Source organism: Lygodium microphyllum, chromosome 24, assembly GCF_053477565.2.
Source record: "Lygodium microphyllum isolate KBCC chromosome 24, Lygodium_microphyllum_v1.1.10, whole genome shotgun sequence".
Taxonomy (NCBI): domain Eukaryota; kingdom Viridiplantae; phylum Streptophyta; class Polypodiopsida; order Schizaeales; family Lygodiaceae; genus Lygodium; species Lygodium microphyllum.
This window is the reverse complement of record NC_141158.1, coordinates 26,268,217-26,294,352: the sequence shown is the minus strand read 5'-3', so window position 1 is coordinate 26,294,352 and position 26,136 is coordinate 26,268,217. Positions and strand designations below refer to the sequence as shown.

At 42.7% G+C, this 26,136-nt stretch overlaps 1 protein-coding gene across 7 annotated transcripts in view; it reads left to right on the top strand.

Moving 5' to 3' along the window:
* Nucleotides 1-26,136, top strand: part of LOC148014930 (uncharacterized) — a 93,270-nt gene that overhangs the window by 21,588 nt on the left and 45,546 nt on the right. For 6 of the 7 annotated variants that reach the window (XR_015688363.1, XR_015688361.1, XR_015688364.1 and 3 more), the window contains one exon: nucleotides 20,352-20,475. Coding sequence is in view for 3 of the 7 variants with exons in the window: in XM_087665490.1 (XP_087521616.1) it covers nucleotides 20,422-20,475 (54 nt within the window). In the remaining 4 variants the exon portion in view is untranslated. Of the gene's footprint in view, nucleotides 1-20,332; nucleotides 20,476-26,136 lie in introns of all 7 variants that reach the window. The other variant, XR_015688362.1, reaches the window with a different exon arrangement.

Here is a 26,136-nt window from a genome sequence, read left to right as displayed (position 1 = left end):
TGGATGAGTGCACTGTATTGTTGTAAGCAAACTCCAATAATGGAAGATATTTCTCCCATTGTGACTTATGTTCACTAACATAAGCTTTCAACATATCCAAAAGAGTGAGATTCATCACCTCTGTTTGGCCGTCAGTTTGAGGATGAAAAGCTGAGGAGAACTTTAAAGTGGTTCCCAAATTCTCAAATAAAGCACGCCAAAAGTTACTTGTGAATTTGGAGTCTCTATCTGAAATGATCTCAGAAGGCATACCATGTAATCTGAAGATATGTTGAATGAAAAGTCTTGCAGCTTGTGCGGATTTCAATGTTTTATGACATGGAATAAAATGTGATTGTTTGCTGAATCTATCAATTATGACCCAAATCATATCATGACCTTGAGGTGTTCTTGGAATACCTGAGATGAAATCCATTGTGATAGATTCCCATGGATCTTTGGGCACTGGAAGAGGTTGTAACAATCCTGGAATCTTCTGCCTATCATATTTGGATTTTTGGCATACCAGACAAGCCTCGATGAACTTATGTGTATCTTTTCGTAATGTTGGCCAATAAAAGTAGCGCTCAATTGCACTTAGAGTGGCTGCCCTCCCTCTATGCCCTGCATAAGGGGGTTCATGACTTTCTTTAAGCACCTTTTGTCGAACAGGAAGAGTGACACAAAGGCGATTGTTCATGAGAAGGTAACCGTCATTGATGGAATAATCTGGATGAGAACCTCCTTGCTGTAAATTTGACCAAACTGCTGCAAAATCAGTATCTTCATCATAAGTATTCTTCATCGTTTGAAAATCTTCATGATGAGCCACTGTAATAGTTGCAATGCGAGGCACTCTAGAAAGTGCATCAGCAACTACATTTTGTTTCCCTGGAGTGTATATAATTTGAAAATGAAACATAGACAAGAAATTTTCCCATCTTGCATGTTTCTCCTGCAAATGCTTTTGAGTCTTGAAATACTTCAAGCTTTGATGATCGGTTTTAATAAGGAATTCATTGCCTAAAAGATAATGTTTCCATATCTTTAAAGCATGAACCACTGCTAAGAGCTCCTTTTCATAAATGTCATACATTTTCTCCACATCATTTAGACGGCGGCTTTCAAAGGCTACGGCATGGCCTTCTTGATTTAGCACTGCACCAATACAATCACCGCAAGCATCTGCTTCCACCACAAATGGTTTTATCAGATCTGGAATGATAAGAACAGGTCCAGAAGTAAGAGCTGTTTTCAGCCTTGTGAAGGCTGCATTCTCTTTTTCCTTCCATTGGAAAGAGATCTTCTTCTTTGTAAGGTCATGAAGTGGAGAAGCCATATGTGCAAAATGCTTGATGAAGCGGCGGTAATAAGAACATAAGCCAAGAAACGATTGCACCTCATGTACATCACGAAGATGAGGCCATTCTTGGATTATCCTGATCTTTTCAGGATCTATCTGAATCCCTTCAAAAGAGATGACATGCCCAAGGTAATTTATTTTATGCATGAAAAATTCACTCTTTTTACCATTTACCAAGAGTTGATTTTGTTGTAGTAATTGTAGAACAATTTCCAAGTGTTAATGATGCTCCTCTTCATTCTTGCTAAAGACAAGAATATCATCAAAGAAAGTACCGACATATTGTCGATGCTCTCTAAAGATGCACTCCATCATTCAATTAAAGGTGGCTGGTGCATTGGTTAATCCGAAAGGAACCACCAAGAATTCATAAAGATCGTATGAAGTGCGGAAAGCAGTTTTGTGTACATCTTGTGGTATTACCCTAATTTGATGATAACCACTCTTTAGATCAATGCGGCTGAAAACCTTTGAGCCTCCTAGACGATCCAAAATGTCGTCAATTCTGGGAATAGGAAACCGATTCTTCACGGTGATTTTGTTGAGGGCTCGATAATCAATGCACATCCTGAATGTGCCATCTTTCTTTTGAACAAGAAGAACCGGTGAACAAAATGGTGAGCTACTTGGCCTAATTAGCCCACGGTTGAGTAGGCCTTCGACTTGCTTTCTGATTTCTTCTTGTTGAGGACGGCTCACACGGTATGGTGCTATATTAGGAGGAGAACTGCCCGGGATAATATCAATATGATGGTCTTCTGGCCTTTCTGGGGGAAGCTGATAAGGAAGATCTTCCGAAAAACAATCTTTATACTTTTCCAAGAGTTGAAGTTGCTCTTGGTTTTCAGCATTCATATTATCTTTTACATCAGTGACATAAAGCAGACAACATTGAACACAATCCTTAATTGCTCTAGAGACTTGCATATGGCTTACCATAGGTATGGTGTCTCCAGAAACTCCAGCTTGGATCTCGTACTTCTTGCCTTTGTTGGTGAGTTCTACCTTCTTTTTCTGAGAGAAGATGGTTGAATCTACTCTATGATTCCAGGGCATGCCAAGAATCACATCGCAACCATCAAGGTCTCCGATACAGAAGGTATCTTCGTCACTGTAGCCTTGAATTTGAAACTTGAGCTTGCCAATGTAGGGTATCACAGTCTTCACTGTGTCACCTTCATCAGCATTTAAAGCTTGGCGAACTTCTGCCGGAGTGTCCATCTCTTCATTCTTTAATCCAAGCTCTTTAGCTTGCAACTGTCCCCAAGCTTTTAATAATTTGCGTGTCTCTGGAGTGTGAGTTGTGTTTGCAACTATATCACTGATAGCATTGATTTTCACTGGCGACTTAGGCTTGTTGTCAGAAACCTTGCTTTGTCCCTTGTTTGGACATTGCTTCGCTATGTGGCCTGTTTGTCCACATTTAAAGCACTTCCCTTCTTTCATGAAGCGTTGCTTTTCTTCTTCGGAAAATTGCTTTGCTTGTGGGTATAGATTGGAGCGAAATTGAGGAGCATTAGGAGGTGCATAGGGCTTCATCTTCTTTTGATTTGATGGTAGCTGCTTTTGCCACTGTTTTTGTCCTTCATTTGGGGTTGAATACTCCTCATCATCAGCTACTCTCTTCTTATCATTCTTTTGGAATGATTTGTTGCCATTGTGCTCCATTTCCCATGTCTCAGCATGGTCAATGAGTTCCCTGAGACTAGAACAATGATAATGATTAAGAGCAGTACGAAGTTTAAAATGCAAACCTCCTTGAAACTTCCTAAGCTTTTCCGAACTGCTGATCTTCTTGAAATGTTGGACCTTCAAAAGTAGCTTCCAAAATCTCTTGGTATAGTCACCAAGTGACTCATTTTTCCTTTGCCAAAGCCGATCCCATTCTATTTTTACATCTCTTTTGAAATGAACAGGAAGAAATTGGCTTTGTATCAGGCGAACAAAGGACCGCCATGATTTTGGGGCAGCATGATCATATTCCAACCCCGTCCACCAAGTATGGGCTAAGTCGGTTAAATGTAAAGCTGCAAACTTAATCTTTTCTTTTTCTTTATACTTGTCACGACCATACAAAATTTGAAATTGACGAATAAACTTCAAAAGAAGATCAGGATTTCGGGAACCATCATACATACTGAACTTGATCTTCTTTTCAAGTTGAGATAGTGACTTAGTCTTCTTCTTCTTCTTATGCCTTCGTCCATGCTCGGATATTGAGGTTGAAGATGATGAAGTGCTTGATGGGGATGAAGATGGAGACGAGGGTGAAGAATGTCGACGCCTTTGACGATGATGAGGTCTTCCACGAGAAGGGTGTGACTCTTCATTACTAGAAGAGGATCCATCAGAATAGGCGCCAGATGACTTTGAAGAAGAGGATGAGCTTCGACGCGATCTCTTTCTTGAAGTAGAATGGGACTGCCTCTTAGAAGTAGTTGGACTTCTTGATCGGCTCCTTTCATTGGTATGGCTTTGTTTCCTTGAAGTAGATGGGCTTCTTTCCTTGAATTCTTTGGGATTCTCAACTTTTTCTAGTTTGAGAAGTTGCTCACGAATTTGCTGGTTCTCCTCTCTAAGACTTTGAATGGCTTGAAGGATAGCACTCGATTGATCCATTGAGACTAAAGAAAAAAAATATGCTCAAGCACTCAATGCAAGGGCTGAAAACAAACAAACTTATAGTTATAAGCACTACCAGTGTTGGGGGTGAGGACCGAGCCAAAGCTCTGATACCACTGTAAACGCCCCGAACAACGTAGTATGCTTAACAATTATGATATTTGCTTGTTTTCGAGATTTAATATAAAAGAGAATGAACACTTAAAGCTGAAAATGAAAATTACTCACAAAATTACAGCCATGAAAATGTAAAAGTAATGGAGACAAGATTGAGGGTTGAAGATGGGCAACCTCCCCCCGAAGGAATGTATTTCTGCTCAACCCAAGTCCCTTAGGGAAGAGCCCAGTTACAATCAACTTGAGAGTGAGAAGAAGTAATTCTCACTCTCACAAGATCATGCAAAGATGTACAAACACACATGCATTATCTATTATGCAATGATAAGAACTGATTTCTTTACAGTATGAGAGAAGAAAAAGGGGAATTCATCCTTTCTCCATCGTTGATCAGCAGTACATGGATAGAGCTTGCTTCTTGTAGCTAAAATGGAAGAAAGAGCTCAAGAAGGAGGTGCTGTAATGAATTTACAGGCTTGCTGTCTTGTAAAACAACAGTGATAGAAGAGGGAATATGGAGGAATTTGATAATGGAGAAGTGGGGGATGATGATGGGGATGGATGGGGCCAGTTTTTGGCTATCTGTGGGTGCTGTACATGAGTTTACAGCAAAAAAAAATGATGTTGAATGAAGAAAAACGAGCTCTTATTTATAGGAGAGGGGAGAGCTAGTACAAAAGGGGAAAGTGGAGTAGCACAAGACAAGTGTCCAACCACATGTCATGAGATGTGACAAGTGGTGGGACACTTGGAAACTTGTGTGACAAGTGTCTTGACACTTGTCTCTTCTCTATGGCATTCCTTTTTAGGTTGAATACTGTCAAGAATAGAAACAACCAAATTTAGTAAGCACAGTCAGAGTACAGAACTTACTATTTTTAGAATGACATCCCTATTTTTTAGGACTAGCATTTTTAGGCTAATTCGAGGCTCCTAAAATTTAGGGACCTCCTAAAATTTAGGGATCTCCTAAAATTTAGGGACCCCCCCAATATGGGTATCATATGAAAGCTTTTTCCGTGTACATCGCAAAAATGGTATCCGAATCTTCATGTGACTTTCCTATGCAAAGAAATGTGCATTTCAAGCTTTCAGCCCACACATACACATTATACAAGCATTTCATGATCATGCCATCTTGTTGATTGTAACTGTCTGTTCTGGTGGATCTAGCCCACACTTCAAGGCATCAATCCTTTCTGTGTGCGAGTCTAACCCTGATATGCGTGAGTTCTAGTCACAGGCGCCCAATCGGGTCATATAGGTGGAAGTGTGAACTATCTTTTCTCTAACCCACCGTGTGGGTCCACCATAACCTGTGACCACTCATCAGTGGCCAGCTCCAATGCACTTTTCTTTATATCTAATTAGTGCAAAGGAAATAAATTTAATAAATCATTATATAGACAAATTAATGAAAAAAGATACAAATTCTGTTTCTATAGAGTTGTGACAGCCAGTGTAACATAGGCACATAAAATAAAAGAAATAAATCCGGGGGAAAAAACCACTCGTATGGAGAGTAAAAAGTGTCCCAGTGTCCTATTGAAGATCACCGACACTCCTTTAAGAGCATAGGCGTGAGTGTAATCCAAAAACCCCCGTGGAGTGAAGAGTGATCAAGATACAAGGGTCATCAACCAAAGGAGATTGAATTTAAAGTATTGCAAAATGCTTCAAATTTGTCAAAAGGAAGAGCTTTGGTGAAGATGTCTGCCACATTACTGGTGGCAGAACAGTAAACAAGGCTGATATCACTTGCATGTAGCCTCTCTCTGACAAAGTGATAATGGACTCTATTGCACAACAAACTCTCTCTTTGATCCCCCCCCGCTCTCTCCTCCAATATTTTCAAAACAAAAAATTTGTATCCAGGCATGAAGCCAAAAACTCTTATGGCTTCTTCCTTCTCCACTAAAATGATCTTGTCCAAACCTCTGTTGAAAACTTGAGATCCAATTACCTTTGAGATAGCTCTCAAAGCCATCATTGGTAGACTTGGAGAGCTTGACAATCTACTATGATATATTACAATTTTTTTATTGTTTAAGTTTCCAATATAATAGCCAAGGCTTTGATTTTTTCCAAGCTTCACCTAGAGCCCTTGGACCTTCCAAGAAAGTTGTCCAGATCTTGTTTCTTGCGCGCAGGAAACATTGGGTTCCGTACTATTGCAGTGGCACTCCGATTGTCAGTGAACAAAGGAGTATGTTCCGTGACACATACATCCAAGTCAGCTAATAAGCGTCTAATTCATACGCATTTAATTGTGGTAGTGAAAGCTGCCTTATATTCAGCTTCACATGACGATGTGGCAACAATGGATTGTTTCTTGCTAAGCCAAGAGATGCAAGATGAGCCAAGAAAGAAACAATTGCCACTAGTGGAGTGACGAGAATCATAATCACCATCCCAGTCAAAATCACTGAGAGTTTAAATGCAATGGTCTCTCCTTGGCATAAAGCAACCCAAGGGTTCTAGTACCTTGCAAGAAACGGAAAACACGCTTCACAGCTTGCCAATGTGATATGCGTGGCTGATGCATATATCTGCTTAGGGCTGAAATTGCAAATTGTATGTCCAGCCTTGTGTTGCATAGCTAGATAAGACATCTAGCTGTTGGAGCATACATATGGATATCAAAGAAGTCACTATCATCATGCAATGACAACTTCAGTTCAAGTTCCATTGGTGTGCAAACTAGCTTGCAATCTTGTAAGCCAAACCTCTCAAGAAGTTTACCAATATATCTTGACTGTGATAATCCAATGCCTCTAGCATTATGAATGAATTGAATGCCCACATAATAGTGCAAAGGCCCCAAATCTAACATCTCAAAAGTTTGCTACAAATTTTGTTTGAATGTTGAAATCTGATCAGCATGTGTCCTTGTAAGCAAAAGATCGTCAACATATAGACATATGACCAGCAAGGATCCCCTCTCTTTACATACATAAAGGGTAGAATTTGATGAGCTGTTTATGAATCCTTGGTTGAGTAAAAATGCATCAATCTTTGCATACCAAGTTCGAGGAGCTTATTTCAAACCATATGAAGCCTTTTTCAACTTGCAATCCAAGTATTCAGATCCCTTAATTGTAAAACCAATGGGCTGTTGTACATACACTTCTTGAAGTTCCCCATGTAAAAATGTAGTCTTTATATCAAGCTGATGCACAATCCATCCATAGTGGGCAGCCAAAGCAACCATAGATCTAATGATAGTCATGCAGGAGGTAGGAGCAAATGTCTCCTCATAGTCAATGCCTTTCTTCTGTGCATAGCTCTTGGCCACAAGCTTGTATTTGTCAATGGATCCATCTGCATTCCTTTTCAGCTTATAGACCCACTTTGTACCAATGGCTTTCTTCCCAACAAGCAAAGACCCTAAATCCCATGTTTGATTCTTTATGATGGAATCAAACTCAGCTTGCATTGTTGCCATCCAATGCACACTATATTGTGCATCCTCGAAACATTCAGACTTCTCATCATCAAATGTATGTGATGCCATAACAAACTTCATGGGCGGTGGAAAGGAAGCTAGGAAGATAGAAGGACAATGGGAAAAAGGGCCGACCGGCCATGTAAAAAGTGTGCACCATCATGCATATGAGCTTGCCTTCTAGTACAACCAGCAATAGGAGCATCCAAATGACTATCTTTCATAGTCTGCAAATACCATTTAGGTATTTGTCTAGCCTCCTGACTGTGTACAAGCTCTTGCTGAATTTCAAATTCAACACCTTGCTGAATATCGAGATCAGCCATGGGCTGATTTTCTGTAGTACCCAATGGAGTAGCTAGCTCAGCATTAAGTTCACTTACTGAAGCTCCAACTATATCACTTAAAGAAATGGGCAGCAGCCCTTCAAATACATCATTGGCAGCCTGATATGTGTCAAAACCAGCCCACGCAAATCCTTTAGAAGCAAGAGCAATTGATACAGAATGGTCCGTTGAGTTTACACCCAAATTCACGGGTTTACCAATGCAAAAGATGCGCTTGATCTTGTAACTCATCCTTTAAAACGCAATTTCAAATTGGAAACTTTAAAGCAGAACATCTTGCTAAGACAAAAAACAAATCATTAAAGAATTTTTCATTGAAAACCTCATCTGTACTGACAAATACCTCTTTAGAGACAGGATCATATAATCTATATTCTTTGCTCTCATTGCTGTATCCCACAAAAATGCATTTAAGAGCCTTGTTATCCAACTTCTTCCGTAGTACTTTGAGAATGTGTGCATATATAAGACACGCAAAAGTATGAAAATGTTGAACACAAAGTTTCCGGTTGTTCCAAGCCTCAAAAGGCTCGACATTGTTCAATGCCTTGGTGGGACACCTATTCAAGACATGGCAAGCACACATAATTGCTTCCATCCAAAAACTGTGTGGCAAGCTCTTTGCTTTCAACATACATCTAGCCATCTCCATGAGTGACCGATTCTTACTCTCTACAACCCCATTGTATGTACTGATGAACTATACCCTTCTGCTTCAAAAAAGAATTTAGTATGGAGGATATGTATTCCGCCCCTCGGTCTGAACCAAGAGTCTTCACCCTGCAACCAGATTGATTTTCAACAAGTGCTACAAAAGCCAAAAATGCATCATACACTTCTGACTTTTTAACCAAAGAGAAGACCCAACAGAAAAGAGTGAAGTCATCAATGAAAGTGACAAAATAGTAGCTACCACCCAATGACTTTGTCTGCATAGGACCACATACATCTGAGAGCACAATCTATAACCTGGCAGTTGCTCTGAAAGCAACATCACGGGGAAATGAAAAACGATGCATTTTTTTCAAAGTACATCCCTTGCATATGTGCTTAAGAGGTCTCTCCAAGAAAGGTAAACTATTAAGCATCTTTGTATATTGCATATAATCAAGCTATTATACTTTACATGCCCCATACGAGCATGCCATAACTGCACCTATGACATAGCAGGAGTAAGAATAGACACTAAATATACCGACTGATCAACTGAAAAAGCATCCAACTCATATAACCCATAACATAGAGTGCTAGTCAAAACCAAAGTCGTTTTCCTTCTCTCTCACCATGCATCTAACATCATCAAAGATGACCTGCAAACCACACTTGACCAAAGAAGAAATAGATAACGAATTGTTCTTTATGTCTAGCACAAACCAAACATCTTGCAAGCGGAGAATAGAGCCATAAATGGCTATCAACACAATCTTCCCAATACCTCTAACAGGGTATGATACATTGTTGGCACACTGTATAGACTTGCCAACCGGGGTTGCAATAATAGAAGGTCCAGTTATGTTATAGTGCCAACAAGGTATGATGCATTGTTGGCACATTGTAGAGACTTGTCAACCGGGGTTGCAATAATAGAAGCCCCAGTTATGTTGTAGTTACACTTACCTACACAACTGACATAGTTATAGTGCCAATAGATTAGAGTCAGTTATGCACTATTTCACTTCGTAGGCCGCTTTTCTTTATGTTGTACCTTATCTATAATTTCTGTACATTGTATTGAGAGAGGAAGATGGAAGAAAAACTAGCAAAAGAATGTTATGGCTTCCATCTCTTTTCTTGTGTTACTGAGTGAGCTTGGTCTTGTATATATTGTGTGTTCGGTACAATAGCTCAAGTGAGTCCCCACCATGAGATTCAAGATATGGTATCAGAGAAGCATATCAATTTGGAAAGTAGTTAAGGCAACCATTTTTGTATGATACAAATATAAGCAAGAATATACTTGATGTTATGTATATACAGATGTTTGGGAGCCTACCCAAAATGTATCTCTTGGTAGTAGTAAGTATTTTTTTATATTCATTGATAATTGCTTTGGGAAACTCTAGGTATATTTCGTGATAAATAAGAGTGAAATATTTGAGCACTCCAAAACTTTCAAGGTGGTTGTTGAAATAGAAAGCATAAAAATTAAGTGATAGAGGTCACCTAGAGGGGAAGAATACCTCTCTGATAAGTTTAGTGATTTTTTGAGGTCTCATGAGGTAGAACAATAGTTTACATGTAGGTATATTCCACAACAAAATGGGTTAGCAAAAAGGAAAAATGGACATATTGCAGAAATTACATAGGTATTGATCAGACTGAAAAGAATATGCCCAAGTATTTTTTGTCTGAAGCTGTTTATAGTACCACATTATGAGCAAAGCTCCCTTAGCTACAGTTCATGTATGATCCTTGAAGAATGTTTTACAAGCAAAAAACCTAATGTATTACACTTGAAAGTGTTCGTATCCACATACCTATACACTGCAGGTGGCGAGCCTCCATCACTATCACTTCATTCTTTATTCTTTAAATGAGATTTGAATAAAGGAAAGGTTGGTTACACGTTGTGACTATTGGAGCCTCCATCACTATCACTTCATTCTTTATTCTTTGAATGAGATTTGGATAAAGGAAAGGCTGGTCACACATTGTGACTATTGGAGTTCCCACATCTCTCTCTCTCTCTCTCTCTCGCTTCTTCCACCATAGCTCTTGCTTCTGCTTGTGTGCTTTCACTCTAGGCTCACTCCCTTTAACTAGTATCAAAGCTAACCATTCAAGGAGTTTTTTAATCCTTTGCTTTAGCCCAAAATCAAAGCTTCAACTCAAGGTTTCATGAGAGCCATTATTTCTCTCTCTCGAGGTATGCATTAAGTCTTTCGTTCTTCCAGTTTGTTCCAGCTTGCTTCGCACTTGTTGAGGAGCTTCCCAAGGCTTACCTAAGCCTTGTTGAGTGCTTATTGAGCTAAGAAGCAACCATTTTATTATTTTGAGTGGATACAAAGCATTTGATATGCAGGACTGCAATTTGAGTGGATACAGAGCATTTGATACAATGCGTGAAGACAAGCACAAGAAAAAGGAAAAGGATAAAGTGCACGACGAGAATGATGATCGCAGCATTGTGCCTAGCAAGTCTAGTATCAAGATTCAGGAGATTAATGAGATTCAGCTTGATGTATCCAATGATCTTATCTTGGAAACTTCTTCTTTGGATGCTTCACAACTGACTAATGCTTTGTCAGGATATACTCAGTGTTGGTTGATAGATTTAGGGGCTTCCTTTCATATTACCCTTCATAGAGGGTGGTTTCACTCTGTCAGAATCCAGCGATGCGGAAGCGTGGGACCAAGACTGAAAGAGAGTGAACACAAAGAGAAGAGAGAGAGAGAGAGAAAGAAAGAAAGAAAGAAAGAAATAAAGTTATATTAATGTCTACAACAGGCCAAGTTGGCCTATGAGACCAAAATATTGCATACAAAATGTTTGGGAGATTTCAAAAGTCCCAGTGAAGCTAACGTTTATGCTATATTGAACTAAATTGAGTAGGTACAAAATGATATCTAGACTAGATACAATCTAGAGGTACTCCCAGTGCGGTGTGGAACTGCTCCTGGAGTGTTCATCCTAGGATGTCCCGCATGCTGAAACTCATATGCTGGCTCTTCGTTGGTCTCTTTTTCGTGCTATGTGCGTGGATCATCACCCGTGGACCATTATAGCCCGTTGTTTTCTTGAGGACAACGGGCTTTGGCATGGTAATACACAACTTCGGGGCTCCTAATGGCATGTCCTTAATGCAGACTCTCGGTTTTCCAATCCCTCCTCCTCTCTGTTACTGCATTTGGTCGGCTCCTAGAAAGTGGTGCTCCAAAAGGCGCGTTGGCATCCAGTGGAGGACCGCTTGCATACTAACTCCTTTCAATTGGAATTGTTGGCAGTCTCGAGATTACGTTCATGGGAAGGCAAATATGAGCTCAGACCAAAATTTAACCGCATGGCCTGTTTGGGTGTGACTTCAGTTTCGTATGCCACCCTTGCCAGTCGTAATGTCTTCGCATCGATTCGTACTGCCAGGAGACTTTTCAGAATCCCGCGTGGATACCATGATTTATGGGCACAGCTTTTGTTAGTGCTTTGGGACAGGCAACCCTTTCCTGCCCTTGCTGTGGATCGACCTTGGCAGGACTGGGATCTTGCAGGCCGGTTGAGTCTGGAAAAGGCCTCTTCTAATCAGGTATATCATCTTCTGATTAAAGATCATCAATGGCTGGGTATTAAAGCTAATACTATATGGGGATTGCGGAAATCTCAGTCATGGTGGAAGGCAACTGTGATGGAGGGCTGGTTGAATAAGACACCTTTCAAATGTAAGGTCTTTCTTTGGCGGGTGATGATTGGTGGTCTTCCTCTTGCCTCGGCCCTTTCCAAGCGTCGAATCTCGAATGGCAATTGTTTCTTCTGTACCACTACTGTGGAATCGGCCCGACATCGATTTATTTCTTGCCCGCTTGCCAAGAAGATCTGGTCGCTCTTGTCACAGGTTTGGCGTGCAGTGGTGGGGTCCTTTCTAACCCCTTTTGATTGGGTTTTCGTGCGGCCAAAATACCCCACACCACCATAGTTGCATATGAAGATCTTATTCCACTTTTTCAGATACTGGGGATGCTGGCACAATTGGACCATTCGGAATGCCTTTCTTTTTGATTCTGCCTCTAATGTACCGAGACACATTGCCCGGCTTAAAGGTCTCTTGCTTTAGCAGATAGATCTCATTCGGCACTCGGACTTGCTCTCCCGGGAGGACTTGCTTCCCTGGCATATGGCAATTTCCTCTGGGTCTTTGCCATGACTTGTGTAACTTTTTTGTGGCTTAGTACTGGGATTTTACACACGTTGGCTTAGAGCCCTCGTGTATCTTGTAATCATGTAAACTTGTACATTTTTTCCGTAATTAATACAATTACCTTTTACGAAAAAGAAAGAAAGAAAAGGAGACAGTGAAATAGAGAAAATCTACAGTGTAGTATGCTGTATAGGAATGTAGAAATATACACGGGTGCAAAAAAAGTATCTGCGTATGTCTACGCCTTGAGGACCTCGATCTTCGTCAGCCTAGATGCTGTCAGTCTCTGTAGTCAGTTTCTCTCAAATCCCATATGTCCAAGTACTAGACTGAAACTGCTATAAATAGCAAGAAATAACACAAAAAATAGGTAGAATTAGGTCGATTGCATTTAATGCAGCCGACTGCATAGAAAGCTTGGTCGATCGCTGCTGTGCCACGTGGCAACTGTCCGATCACTGCTGATGTGGCTCCTATGAATACTGACGTGGTTCCTGCTGTTTGTATTGCCTGATGTCCAGGGAATGACTCTCTAACACCCCCTCTCGGATCCTAGACTGGTCAGAAGACTGAGGGATCTGGAATGTTCGCGAAGAAGAGCCTGGGGAAGCACCTTTGTGAACAAATCTGCTAGATTATCCTCCGTCTTGCAGTACTCCACATCAATGGTCCCATTCAGAAGCTTCTCCCGAATGAAGTGATACTAGATCTAATGTGCTTCGTCTGGGCATGGAATATAGGATTCTGTACCAAGGCAATGCAACTCTCATTGTTGCACCATAGAAGAGTAGAACGAGTCTGGGGACAGCCAAGCTCCTCCAACAATCTCCGAAGCCACACAACCTCACATGTGGTGCAAGACATAGCTCGATACTTCGCCTCAATAGAAGAAAGGGCAACCATGGGCTGCTTCTTGCTACTCCAAGAGATAACACCTGTACCCAAGGCAAAACTAGCAAAGAAGAAGCTAGTGTTTACTATGCATTTTTCGTCTACCACGGAGCTCCACAAGATATAATTCTTAGAGATTGCTTTCGAGTAGTCCCAAATAAGGATTTTGTTTATCTTCTTAGGTTCTGTAAAAAAGTTTTTTGAATCATTGAGATTTGTCTTTATATTGTGTAAATTATTTGGTAGATTTCAATCCCTTGTCTATTCTTTTTCTTCTCTTCTATCTCCTATTCTTTACTTTCTTCTCTCTCTGATCCTTGGTGGATACGACCTTTTGACTAAAACCCCTTTGACATTGGTGAACCTAGTGTGAAAGGTCATTGAAAGAAAAAACAAGAAGGGAGAACCTTCAAGCACAATTTCTAGTGATATTTTGAAGTAGTTAGTGTAGAATATGAATATGCTTATCTAGGTACAACAACAACAATAAGTGATGTAGGCTTTTGCTCAAACAAAAACTGTTGTGATGAATGCTTTGCAAGTAGTAGAGCATGAGATGAAGTTGTTTAATGGAAAGAATGTATCTGCATATTTGCATATCTATGCTCAAAAGATGGATTTCTTTGGGGTGGCTCAACTTGCATGGAGCCATTATTTTGTATATATCACTGTACATGAATTGAAAGCCGGTCAGAGATTCCCCTCAAATACGAAAGAATCCTGAGGGTAGCTTGCCAATGCACCTGCTGGGGTTCACTCATGAACCTTGCCAAAAGATCCACAACAAAACAAAGATCAACACGAGTGTTGAGTAGCCAAATCAAGGATCCAATCAGCTTACGGCAGCGGGAAGCATCCGTCAAGGGAAAATCTGAGTGGAAAGTGGCCTTCCAATTCGGATCCATAGGAGTAGAAATGGTCCGACAAGTCTCCATCTCAAAAGTCACCAAGAGCTCTTGAATGTATCCCTACTAAGAGATGAAAATCCCCCTTTGAGACTGATAAATCTCGTGACCCAAGAAGAAATGAAGAAGTCCCAAATCTGTTATCTCGAACGTCTGATGTAAAGTTGTCTTGGTCTCGTGGGCCTTCTGTGCTTGGGCACCTGCAAGAATCAAATCAACAACATACAACACAAACAACACACGACCAACCTTGGAAGTGTGCACATAAAGTTGCGGAATGGCTTTGGAGCGCCGATATCCCAACTTTGACTGAAGAAACGAGTTAATCTTCTCGTTCCATGCACGGGAAGTCTGCTTGAGGCCATACAAGGCCTTCTTCAACCTGTAAACTTTCCCATCTGAGGATCCAAAGTCAAGAGGCTGCTCAACATAGATCTCCTCCTGCAAGTCACCATTGAGAAAGGTCGACTTCGCATCCAATTGATAAGACAGGCCAGCCAAGGCAAGAACAGCTTGAATAGTTGCCATACGAGCAGTGTGGGCAAAAGTATCATGGAAATCAATGCTTGGGCGCTGAGTAAAACCTTTAGCAACAAGGTGAGTCTTGTACTTGCCCAAAGAACCATCGCTAAGGTACTTGGTCTTGAAGACCCACTTGACGCCAGTCACCTTCTTGTGAGAGGGACGAGGCACAAGAGACCAAGTACCATTCCTCTCAATAGCCTCCAACTCGGCTTCCATAGCCTGCTGCAAATGGTCACAAGTTGCAAAGCCTCCTTCACATAAGTGGGCTCGTAGTTAGAGCAAACAAGCTCCATAGAATGTGCATGATTTCTCCATGACCTCCGCGGTCCATCCTGCAGTTCCCACACCTTAGGGACCCTGTAACCAGCCTTCCTTCTCGGATAGGGTAGTAAATCCTTGATTACAACTTAATTACAGCAGCAAACAATAAATGCAAATCTGAAAATACAAATTTACCTATTGATCTTGGATAATGCATACCCTATTGGCCCCAAAATTGGTGCCCCTTCTGGTATTTCTTTAGCTTTATTGAAGAAAAAGTTGATTAACAGTGGGATTCTCCCAATCCCTTTCGGTTTTTCAACTCCCCTTGCTGTCCAAAGTGACCCGCAAGTCTTCAATCTATTTTGCCCCTTGATTCAGGCACTCAATTGGCCTTCACCCACTTCATGGACGATGGAAATGCCCCAAATTCAATGGCTGGCTAGTCCTCCACTTGAATTCAGCTGAAATTCATCTTCAACCTTGTTGAATCAAAGTCTTGGAGCTTCCAATTTGTGGCACACTTCCCAAGGCTGTTGCTAAACCCTAATTTCTGCGGTAAATTAGGGTTTACAGCGAAGAAATTTGTAAGTTCTCAGCCTCCAAGGGTCCAAATGCTGAGATCTTCGGAGCAAGGCTGTGAAATGACTAGGAGATGAGAGGGAAAGTTGTAGAGAGAGAAAATTCAGAGTTTTGTCACGAAGAATGACTGAAAATCAGTCAAATGCAGTTGTTGCCCTGCCACAACAGCTTGTAGATGCAAAGAATTGAAGAAAATCAGTCATTTACAGCTGGTTCCTTTTCTTAACAGCCTGTAGATGCTGTCTCCTACTGTTGATTGGTCTTCTCCTGCCCTTGGAGGCCTCAAAAGGTTCTCCAACGGCTGCAAATCAGACCAACAGCCTCCTCTCTCTCTCTTGCAGGCTGAATCCGATGATGTTCTGTTTCTTACGATCACTCCATCCGTGGAGTAATCATATTTTATCCATGCGATCCAAATAGGATCAAGGGCTCTATCAATCCTCTCCTCTTTATCAATCTTTTTGTCCTCATGTCATTGTAGGTAACACTGGTTCATTCTTCACATGGACCCACATTGGCATTGGCTTTTACAATCTTCTTCCATTGCTCTTGCTTTAGGACATTGAATGTAAGATTGCATTGAATCACCGTGTGTGCAATTTCAATGTTTGCAAGTCGTTGCGTTTCTCTAAGAAAGGCAACCGATCCATGCACATGACTGGGAGCTTAAGAGAGAGGATTTTCTCACCGGCTCTGCATGAGCCTCCTCTCTTTGTCTTTTACCGGAGCCGGATGTGGATGTGGAGCCCCCACCACCAATGGTAGAGACCTCTTCCACATCGGTTGAAGATATGCCCACATTTGATGCTTCCTCGTTAGTAGACATAGGAGTTGGTGCCAATAAGCCACTTGCTTCTCCTCTTGTGGATCCCCCTCTCATCTTGGCGAGAATCTCCTCCACAATGTTTTGAGGGATCTCCTTGCGTGGACCAACTTGCCCCCTGTCTTGGAAAGATGTTAGAGAAGCTGTGCTGCACCACTTGTATAGCGCTTGCCGCAATACTTGCATGTCCAATGGTGAGAGTTGGACTTCTTTGTGTCCCTCTTCACATGGATCACATGCAAATTGAAGGCCTCATGCTTCTCACAAGTCATGGTGCCGATGACTGATAAAGAGGCCCAAAAGAGAGAGAGAGAGAGAGAGAGAGAGAGAGAGAGATGCTTGATTCTTGACTCTTGAAACTCGAGTCTTGAAAGTTGAAAGGGAGGGAGACTCGAGAGGCTCGAGGGTTGGGGTAAAGTAGAAAGAGGAAGAGTGAGAAAGAGGGGATGGGAGATGAGAATGGCAAATGTTCTGATAGGGTGCGGGATAGAGGGGATGGGAGATGAGATTTGAGAATGTCAATTGCTTCTATAGGGTGCGGGAAAGAAGGGATGGGAGATGAGATTCAAGAATGACAAATGACAAGTCCATTCAAGAATCAATATCCAAGAGAGGAAGATGAGAATGGTAAGTGCTTGCTGAATTGGTGTGGAATCCAAAGAGGGTTGGGGGGTGTAGTGCATGATTGGAAAAGGGGGTGGGATGAGGTATCCAAGGCTTCTCACTCCCCCAAAAAGTGCCACGCATGTAGGCGGAATGCACAGGAGTAAAGGTGGGGGTGCACGGAAGGCGGGACGCAAGACGCGCAAGCAAGGTGGCCCAAATAGACCCATAATGTCGTATGAATTTGTATGGATACGTACGATATGGATCGTACGGTATGTCCTACGGAGGCAACTATGAGGACATGTATGACTGGTGACGTGGACATGAGGCTCACCTAGTCTTTGTGGAGACATTTGAGTTTTGAGCTTGGTCTACATTTGCGAGTTACCAATTCTATGGGTAGTGCCTAGTGTTTTAGTTAGTTGGTTTGTACTGTGAACGTAACTATGTAAATTAGTTGTGTCCCCGCTTCTAGAGTTAGTTAACTTGAGTTAAGTTAGGGGTTTGGCCTATCTTAGACCTAAGGTTGTGCTTTCATTCTATCACTTTCAGTTTAGGATGCACAATCTATCGTTTTCAGCTCACACTGTGTTCTCTCTCTCTCTCTTTCTCTCTCTCGATGACACAGGCAGCTCGTGACCGCCTCACTAGAGGATACTCAGCATTGGCTCTTATGGAGCGACAGTGTCATCATGCACATTTCCAGGAGCCCCGCACCAAGGGGTGGCTCTTTGATACTCTAGTCACTCCAGCACTGATGTATGGAGCAGCTATATGGGGGCCAGGCCTTGCCGATTATGTATGGACATTGATGGAGAGACCTCAGGTGATCATGATATCTAGATTGATTCGCAGCAAGGCCTCAGTCCCACATGACATTGTGCGAGCAGAGCTTGCCACACCGCCCATGCTAGTCGAGGCATTATTTCAGACAGTCTGCTTCCTACACAGATTCCAAGATATGGACAGAGATCGCATTGCATATAGAGCATATATGGCATCTCAGGAGATGGCTCGAGCGGGGGATACCACATCATGGTATGCACAGACTAGAGCTTGGTTTGACAGACATGGGCTGGATATTGATAGACTTCCACCTCTTCTATATGATACTCAGGCTCCCACTTACACCCTCTCTCTCTCTGAGAGGAACAGAGTCATCAGACAGGAGATATGGCATATTTATATATAGAGGACATGGGTCAGCCCTGCACAGCCACTGCCATCGAAGATGGCACATTATTATACACAGTTCTTGAGTATATCAGAGCAGGGATTCATAGAGATTCCGAGATATATGCAGATCTATATGCCACATCGATTGAGAGTTCTTATTGGACAGCTCAGGGTATCATCACATCAGCTTATGATTGAGAGTGGCAGAGCCAGTGGCATCCCACGGGAGGAGAGGATATGCCCCCTTTGCAGATCAGAGGTGGAGAGTGAGGAGCATTTTGTTCTCAGATGCCCGGCATACTCAGAGTTGAGATCTAGATACACATTGAGCAGCTCACTTCAGGGATGTATGGCTGATATGGATCAGAGATCATTTGGCCGTTTTCTGGGAGAGGCATGGCACATCAGAGAGCAGAGCACACAGCGGGTCCCAGTCAGAGAGGGGCCCACCCAGACGACTATTACACAATTCTTTCAGACAGACAGAGTGAGAGCTACTGTACCAGCCTCCAGCCAGACCTCCGGGCTCACACTACAGCAGGCTGAGGACCAGCGTACCCGACGCCGCACGAGGATCCGTGGGTTTCGGACCCCATAGCCACACCGACAAGAGATCCGGAGGATTCTTGATCTAGATCGACAGCAGACTGAGATCCGACGACACTCGACACATTGGATCTCAGATCTCCAGTTTGCTTTTTCTCCACCGCCGATGTACCACATTCTGCATCCAGGAGGGATCACTTGCTATTAGCGACTTCGACGACTGCTACTACATCCTAGGATAGTATATCTCCCTGCATCTGTTACATATACACATCGCACCACTTTATCACAGCCGACAGTTGTTCCCCTATCACAGCCGACATTTGTTCCCCTTTTGTAGCCATTATCTGGAGTACCAGAGCTACATACGCACATACACATACACGATACTTATCACACTCACAGCACCGTATTTTCAGTTTCCAGTTTTTAGCTTTTCATTCAGCACTTTTATTTTGGATAGCTGGACCTCATCAGTTGTATCACAGTTTGTCTCATAGGCTAGTTTTGGTCTTTAGAAGACGTTAATATAACTTTCTTTCTTTCTCTCCTCTCCCTCTCCTCCCCCTCCCCCCCCCCCCCCCCCCCCAATTACCAATAGTTGGTATTAGACAATTTCTCCACGCCTCAGCCGGTGACACCCACGCGAAGTCCACTCAGTCAATAAAGGAAGAGGAGCTATTGTTTTGGAGGGAGGAGCTGCTATTTTGGACGAGAAGTTGCTGTTTTGGAGGAGGTGCTAAGATAACCTTTGCGGGTCTAGCTTTTGAGTTAGATAGAGTAGTTAAGCTGCTAGCAACTTGAGGTATAGTGTACCTCGAGTTGTGAGGTGTGGTAGTTATTTAGGAGTTCTATAACGAGGCCTATGAGATGTAGATGTGGCTACTGACTAGGGGATTTCAGGAGGACCAATGGGGGTTGCAATATCCTTGTCAAAAAGGTGACCTTTGTGGGTCTAAGCTTTGGGTTAGATAAAGTAGTTAAGCTGCTAACAACTCCAGGTATACTGCATTGAGTTGCGAGGTGTGGGGTTATTTGAAACTCCTATTTTGGGGTCTAGGAGACACAGATGTGGGAGTTTGAATAGTCATATTTGTTCTTATTGCCAGGATTGTTTTGCTATTGTTGTGCAACATGGAAATTTGTATGTGACATTGAGGTGGTAAAACACCTTTATTGTGTTCAACTTAACTGCTTCAGATTTAATCAAAGGCTTGAAATACTAGAGTGTTAAATAGGTGACCTGCTTTTAGGAGGGTCATTAACTTTTGACTTTTGGTTTATTCTTAACCAGGGTACACATTTTTTTACAGGCTTGCTAGTTTGCTGTCAGCAAATGGGTATCTTGCAGAAGCTGTTATCGTTATCATTATGAAGTAATGTATGATGGCATCAGATCTTAATAAGCTTTCTTATGCCTCTATGTCTAGAGAGCAGGTAACTTTTCCACTATAGTTCTCCACTTCATAAGTCAATAAAGTTTTCAAAATTTAGCAATGGATATACTTTAACAGCATTCATAATGTTTCATCAAACATATACTTTGTGAGCTTGTGACAAAAGTAACATTTTAACACCTCTCAATCTTCCAGTTGTCTGAAATTTTTAAGTTTGTATGTGCATATAAGTTTTTACAAGGATGTAAGGAGGCTAGGGACAGACCAATAAATAGGTGTCAACAAATATGCAAGGTAGTCTGAAAGACCTTGACATTCAATGGACAAGCTGATAATGTTTCCGTTGTAATAATAACAGTGTTAACCCTTAGCTGGAAGCCTTGGAAATGAAAGCCTGGAAATGATATGTCCCTCCTAGGTCTGAAGAAACCCTAGATGTCTTTATTCAATGGAAAACAACGACTAAAGCTGTTAATCAGTTCATATAGCACATATGACAGCTCTCTTGGTTGTCTAATGGACCGCGGCAGCCACTTGATCCCTTTGAAGGTCTTGCATTCCACTTTCAAACATTTAATGCCCATCTTCCTGCATTTCAAATAGCAGTAAACATTTAATGCTCATCTTCCTGCATTTCAATTAGCAGCATCCATACAATGGAATGAGAAACTCAACATGGCTCAAATAATCTTCCTTTAGAACTAAAAATTTCCCAATTCCTACACAAAATCATCTTTATTATTAGGGATTGTTTGGGCCCATATGCAATAACTGCTGCAAAAAGCTGAAGGAAACTGAACACGTCGGATTGCTTGGCTTGGTCAAGTTGATGCCAAATCACTTATGAGAGAATTAATTAAGATTTAAGTTTTAAGGAGAAATTCATAAAGCACTTAAGGAATCTATTTGTTTGTTTTTGGTCTTTGTTAATGAATAGAAAGAAGATGAGACTTATCAATGGGGTGCTATAGAACCAAAGAAGCATTCATGAAATACCTTTCACAAATGCACTTTAGAGGAGAGTTGCCTCTACCTTTGGTCTTTGTTGAAGTATAGAAAGAAGATGAGACTTTTCAATGGGGTGCTATAAAACCAAAGAAGCATTCATGGAATACCTTTCACAAATGCACTTATAGGAGAGATGCCTCTTGAAACACGAGAGGATGATCCTATTGATTTGATTGTAGGTAATTTTGTCAATGAAGTGGTCTTTGTATAAGCAGGATCTTTAGAGAATTGTGATATGGGGGGCTGGAAGCCTCACAGAACGGTCTATGTGAGGCGCCTTGAGACGGATGCTTTGATCGGATTTGTATCGGAAGGTTAAGAAGTGTGATTGAATCAGGTGCTTGCGAAATTGATCTGTGGGGTTCGATGTCACTGTTGAGTCTCATGAAGCAGCCTTGAGCATTCTAGCTCGTATTAAGGAGGAACGTACATTTTGTCGGTGGCATGCTCGCTTGTCGGTACCTTTTAGAGAGCGCAAGGTTGCAGCCCCATAGACAAGCCAATGCCTCAATAAGAGACCTATCTTTGCAAGTCTCAATATGAACTCACTCTGCTCCAAGCGGGGTGAACTCGATATGTTGGCCCGGAAAGAACACTGGCATGTAATTGGACTGCAAGAGACACGGATTTTCCAAGGCGGATGGCCCCTACGATTATATGGCTACAACTCATTCCAGCGCATGGGTTCGAACAATCCCGGTGAGAAAGGATTGGTCAGCATAATCTAACGGGATTATAGAGCATTTGAGCTATGCCAGTTGACTCCCAACTGCCTACTGGTGCAGTTTTTTCCTTGCGGTGCAGGGAAGCAAAGGCCATGGATCCATGGGAATGTGTATATTCCTCAAAAGCAGTTATGCGCAACAAGAAGAGAAGTACTAAAAGATGTGTGCCAGAAAATGAGGACCCTATATCGGAAAGGTATTCCAATCATAGTCGGGGGTGATTGGAATTGTAAGCAAAGAATATTAAGATGGTATTTGGAGGCACACTTCCCTGAATTCTGTGTGTTATGCACCGTTGGTTCAGAGCTTACATACCATTCCAAGATGGGCCATGGAAAGTCAGATCTTGAATTCTACGTTGGGAAGACTCTCAGTAGCGCATGTCTTTAGGGTGACCGATATTTCCGACCACTGTCGTGTCACCTGCAAGATGTCGGCAATGGACGATATGGAACATGCCCAAACCCCTCTACTCCACGTGTGCCCTATATTGATGTGAGTAGGTAGATGCGGTAGCAAGCGCTTTCCTGTCTAGCAATAGATAGGCAGCATTGTCCGACCTCAATGAGGAGGTAGAGGGGGAGGACCCGCTCCTAGATCGCTTTGCGAAAGCCTTCACTGAAACAGTGAAGGCTATCGCGCAAGAAAATTGAATCATGTCAGTTAGACCCCCACCACCTCCTAGGAACCGTTTTAGGCTTAAACCCTAGGCACGTCGTGCTGTCAACCTGAAAAGGAAGGCTTGGAAGCGACTCAGATGTCACCTTGAGAACTTCGAAGAGTACGCTGAGATTTGGAAACAAGCCGAACAGGCCTGTCCTGATAGCGAGAACCAGAGGTTCTCTCGTATAATTGCCAAGGGAAAAGGTCTACAACGAGCCAGGTTGGCTTACAAATGGTGGAAACTCCAAAAAGGCATTGCGCGAGTCAGGAATCGGGGCGGGCAAAAAGCTCAACCCCTCAAAGACTAAAGTGGGACTCTGCAGATGGAACCCCCTGAACTCACGAAGATATGGGAGAGCCACAACTCTAAGGTGTACGACGACCCCCTTGGGACAAGTAACAACGCCGACCACTAGAAGCAAATGGATACAGGCTTGCGTCTAAGGCCCCATATTAAGGACCTAGATGTTCCAATTGTCTGGTATGAAGTTCGACATGTGCTCAGGAAACTTAAAAGATACAAAGCTGCAGGCATAGACGACATTCCTCCAGAAGTGTTCAAGATTGCATACAAAGATAATGGATGCTGTGGACAGACGGAGATCCCAAAGTCCTCCTATGGGCAAACCCACGTACGTCACCTTCATTGATTTCAAAAAGGCATATGACACGGTGCGGCACCAAGCCTTGTTTTGCAAGCTACGTGCTTGCGGAGTGGAAGGGCGTTGTATACGATTCATGGAGGGTCTATACCAAGCTTCTAAGATAAGGGTGAGGGCAGGAGACCTATTCGAAGCCATATCAATGAAGCGAGGCATATGCCAAGGGTGACCCGGATCCCCCAACCTCTTTAATATATTTATCAATGATATCATAAACGAGGATGATGGATTCAGAGTCAACGTTCCCGATCTTCGAGAGAAAATTCAGGGATTGCTTTTTGCAGATGACTTAATTCTTCTTGCAAAATCCGCCGAGAAGCTGCAAGCGGCATTAAACCGGTTGAATGAGTGGGCAACCAAGTGGAGAATGAGCTTGGGCCTATCAAAATGTAATGCCATGGTTTTCTTTGGTAACTTGCAAGCTCTGAAGGATCAACTACTCTACTTGGAGACCAAACGGATCGAAGTTTGTGAGAGGTACACTTACCTAGGCATTGTCTTGGATAGTGAATTCTCAATGGAAACAATAATTTGGGAGAGGATTGAGAAGGGCCGTAAGACCCTTCATGCCTACCAGGCCTTCCTCTCTTCCCGCTCGACCCCCATGTGGACTAGACTCAATGTCTTTAAGGCGTTCGTGCTTCCGGTCCTTACATATGGAGTCGAGATTATGGGAGGACATCGTCAGACATTCCTTCAGTCGTTAGAGACAATGGCGGTCACGGGGACGAAGTGGATCCTAGGCAAGGGGGTTAAGTCGACAGTAGTTGGTGCAGCTACCCTGCATAAGAAATTCAATATCCCCCCCATTCCAGTGTTTTGCAGCATGCAACATGCACGTGCTTTTGAAAAGTACTCGGGGGTCAGAACGTGGATTCGAGAGCTTTCGAAACCACCGTCATGTACTAAGAAAGTCCACAAGTGGACCTAGTCTTCCAGGACTATGTGTTGGCTGGAAAAGTATGTCCCTGAAGCACCTCTTCTCGCTGTAAGATACTATGTTTGGAAGAAGTGGGAACGACAACATGAGTGTGTGAGACTCTCCTCCTTTAATGAGAACAAGTTCGAATGCTCAAGGAACTACCTCTTTCGCACAAATCTATCGGAGAACGTCAAGGCTTCAGATGAACGGTTTTGGTGCTTGGCACGAGTCGGCGGTGTGAAGATGGCAGATAGCTATCGTCACTCTCTGCGAAAACTTGTCCCTTGTGCAGCTCCCATGAAGCAGGAATCTCTTATGCACACATCTTGCTCTCCTGTCTTGCGTTGATCGATGAACGCGACAGGCACATTTTGGGTATTACAAGCGAAGCTCGTGACCTTTTTTCCGAGGGTGTACCTTAGAGGATGAAGCTACGCTACTCCTTGGTGGGGAGGTTGGTAGGGTGTGTTTACCCAATTGGGTGAGTACTTCTTTGGATAAGGAGTTTAGTTCTTAGCCACTGTACTCATCGATTGAGCCCAAGCAATTGGTGGACCTTCCACAGACTTTAGTAGATGGAGAGTGATGAGGCAAGATCCGGCCTCCTCCTTGTTGGGCTTGTGACACTCTTCTTGATGCAAGGATTGAGGGGGTCCTTGAGGAGTGGCAACCGCAAGATGGCCTGTGGTGTTCTCGGAGAAACCAAGCATACCACATTGAGCTTGTGTGCACTAATTATTGTTTGATGACTAGTGCCATGCAAGATTGGGAGCCCACCTCTGTGAAGGAGGCTTTACAACATGATCATTATCTCATAAGGTCATTGGAGTCAAATGGGTCCTCAAGACCAAGTACCGTAGTGATGGCACGTTGGACCTTGTTGCTAACGGTTTTGCACAACACCCAGGCATTGATTTCCATGATACACTACAGCTTGGATGGCTACTATTCGTGAAGTTCTTGCCTTGGCTAGCCATAGGAGCTAGCTAGTCTATGAGCTGGATATAAAGTTTGCTTTCTTGAATGTGGAGTTCAAGGAGGAGATCTATGACGAGCAGCCTCTAGGCTTCGGTTCTTTTGATGTTAAGGTGTACAGGTTGAGGAGGGCCCTTGTGGCCTTAAGTAGGCTCCCTGTGCTTGGAATGAGAAGATTGACTTGTTCCTCCAAGAGAGATTGGGGTATTGGCATTCCAAGGCCGATCCATAGCTTTATGTACACACCTCAGATGGAGTGGTGTGTTGTTTGTCCTTTATGTGGATGATTTGATTGTGACAGGTGACCATGCCCAGATGGTCGAGCAAATGAAGGTAGCACTTTATGAGAAGTTCAAGATGATGGGTATGGGAATTCTTCACTTGTTTCTAGGTCATGAGATCTATCAAATTCTAAGGAGGATATTTCTTTCCCAGTGGCAGTTTGTGTAAGAGCCCTTGACTATATATGAGATGGAGAGATTGTTAGAGATTGTCATCTCTTGGACAGGCATTTCTTGTCATTTGTGTGTGGTGGCAGTTCGGTTCAGTCTGCTAGTGTACCACATCAGCAAGCAGGAATGCCACGTAGGAGCGTGGATCTCAAATCGCAGCAAGGCAACCTTCGGATGTGGAATACCAGTAAACACAACCAAGGAAGATTGGATCTCATGTAGACGGCAGTGCAAGAGAGAGAGAGACTAAAAACGCAGGCTGCAGGAGAGAGATAACAGCAAACACAAGTTGGA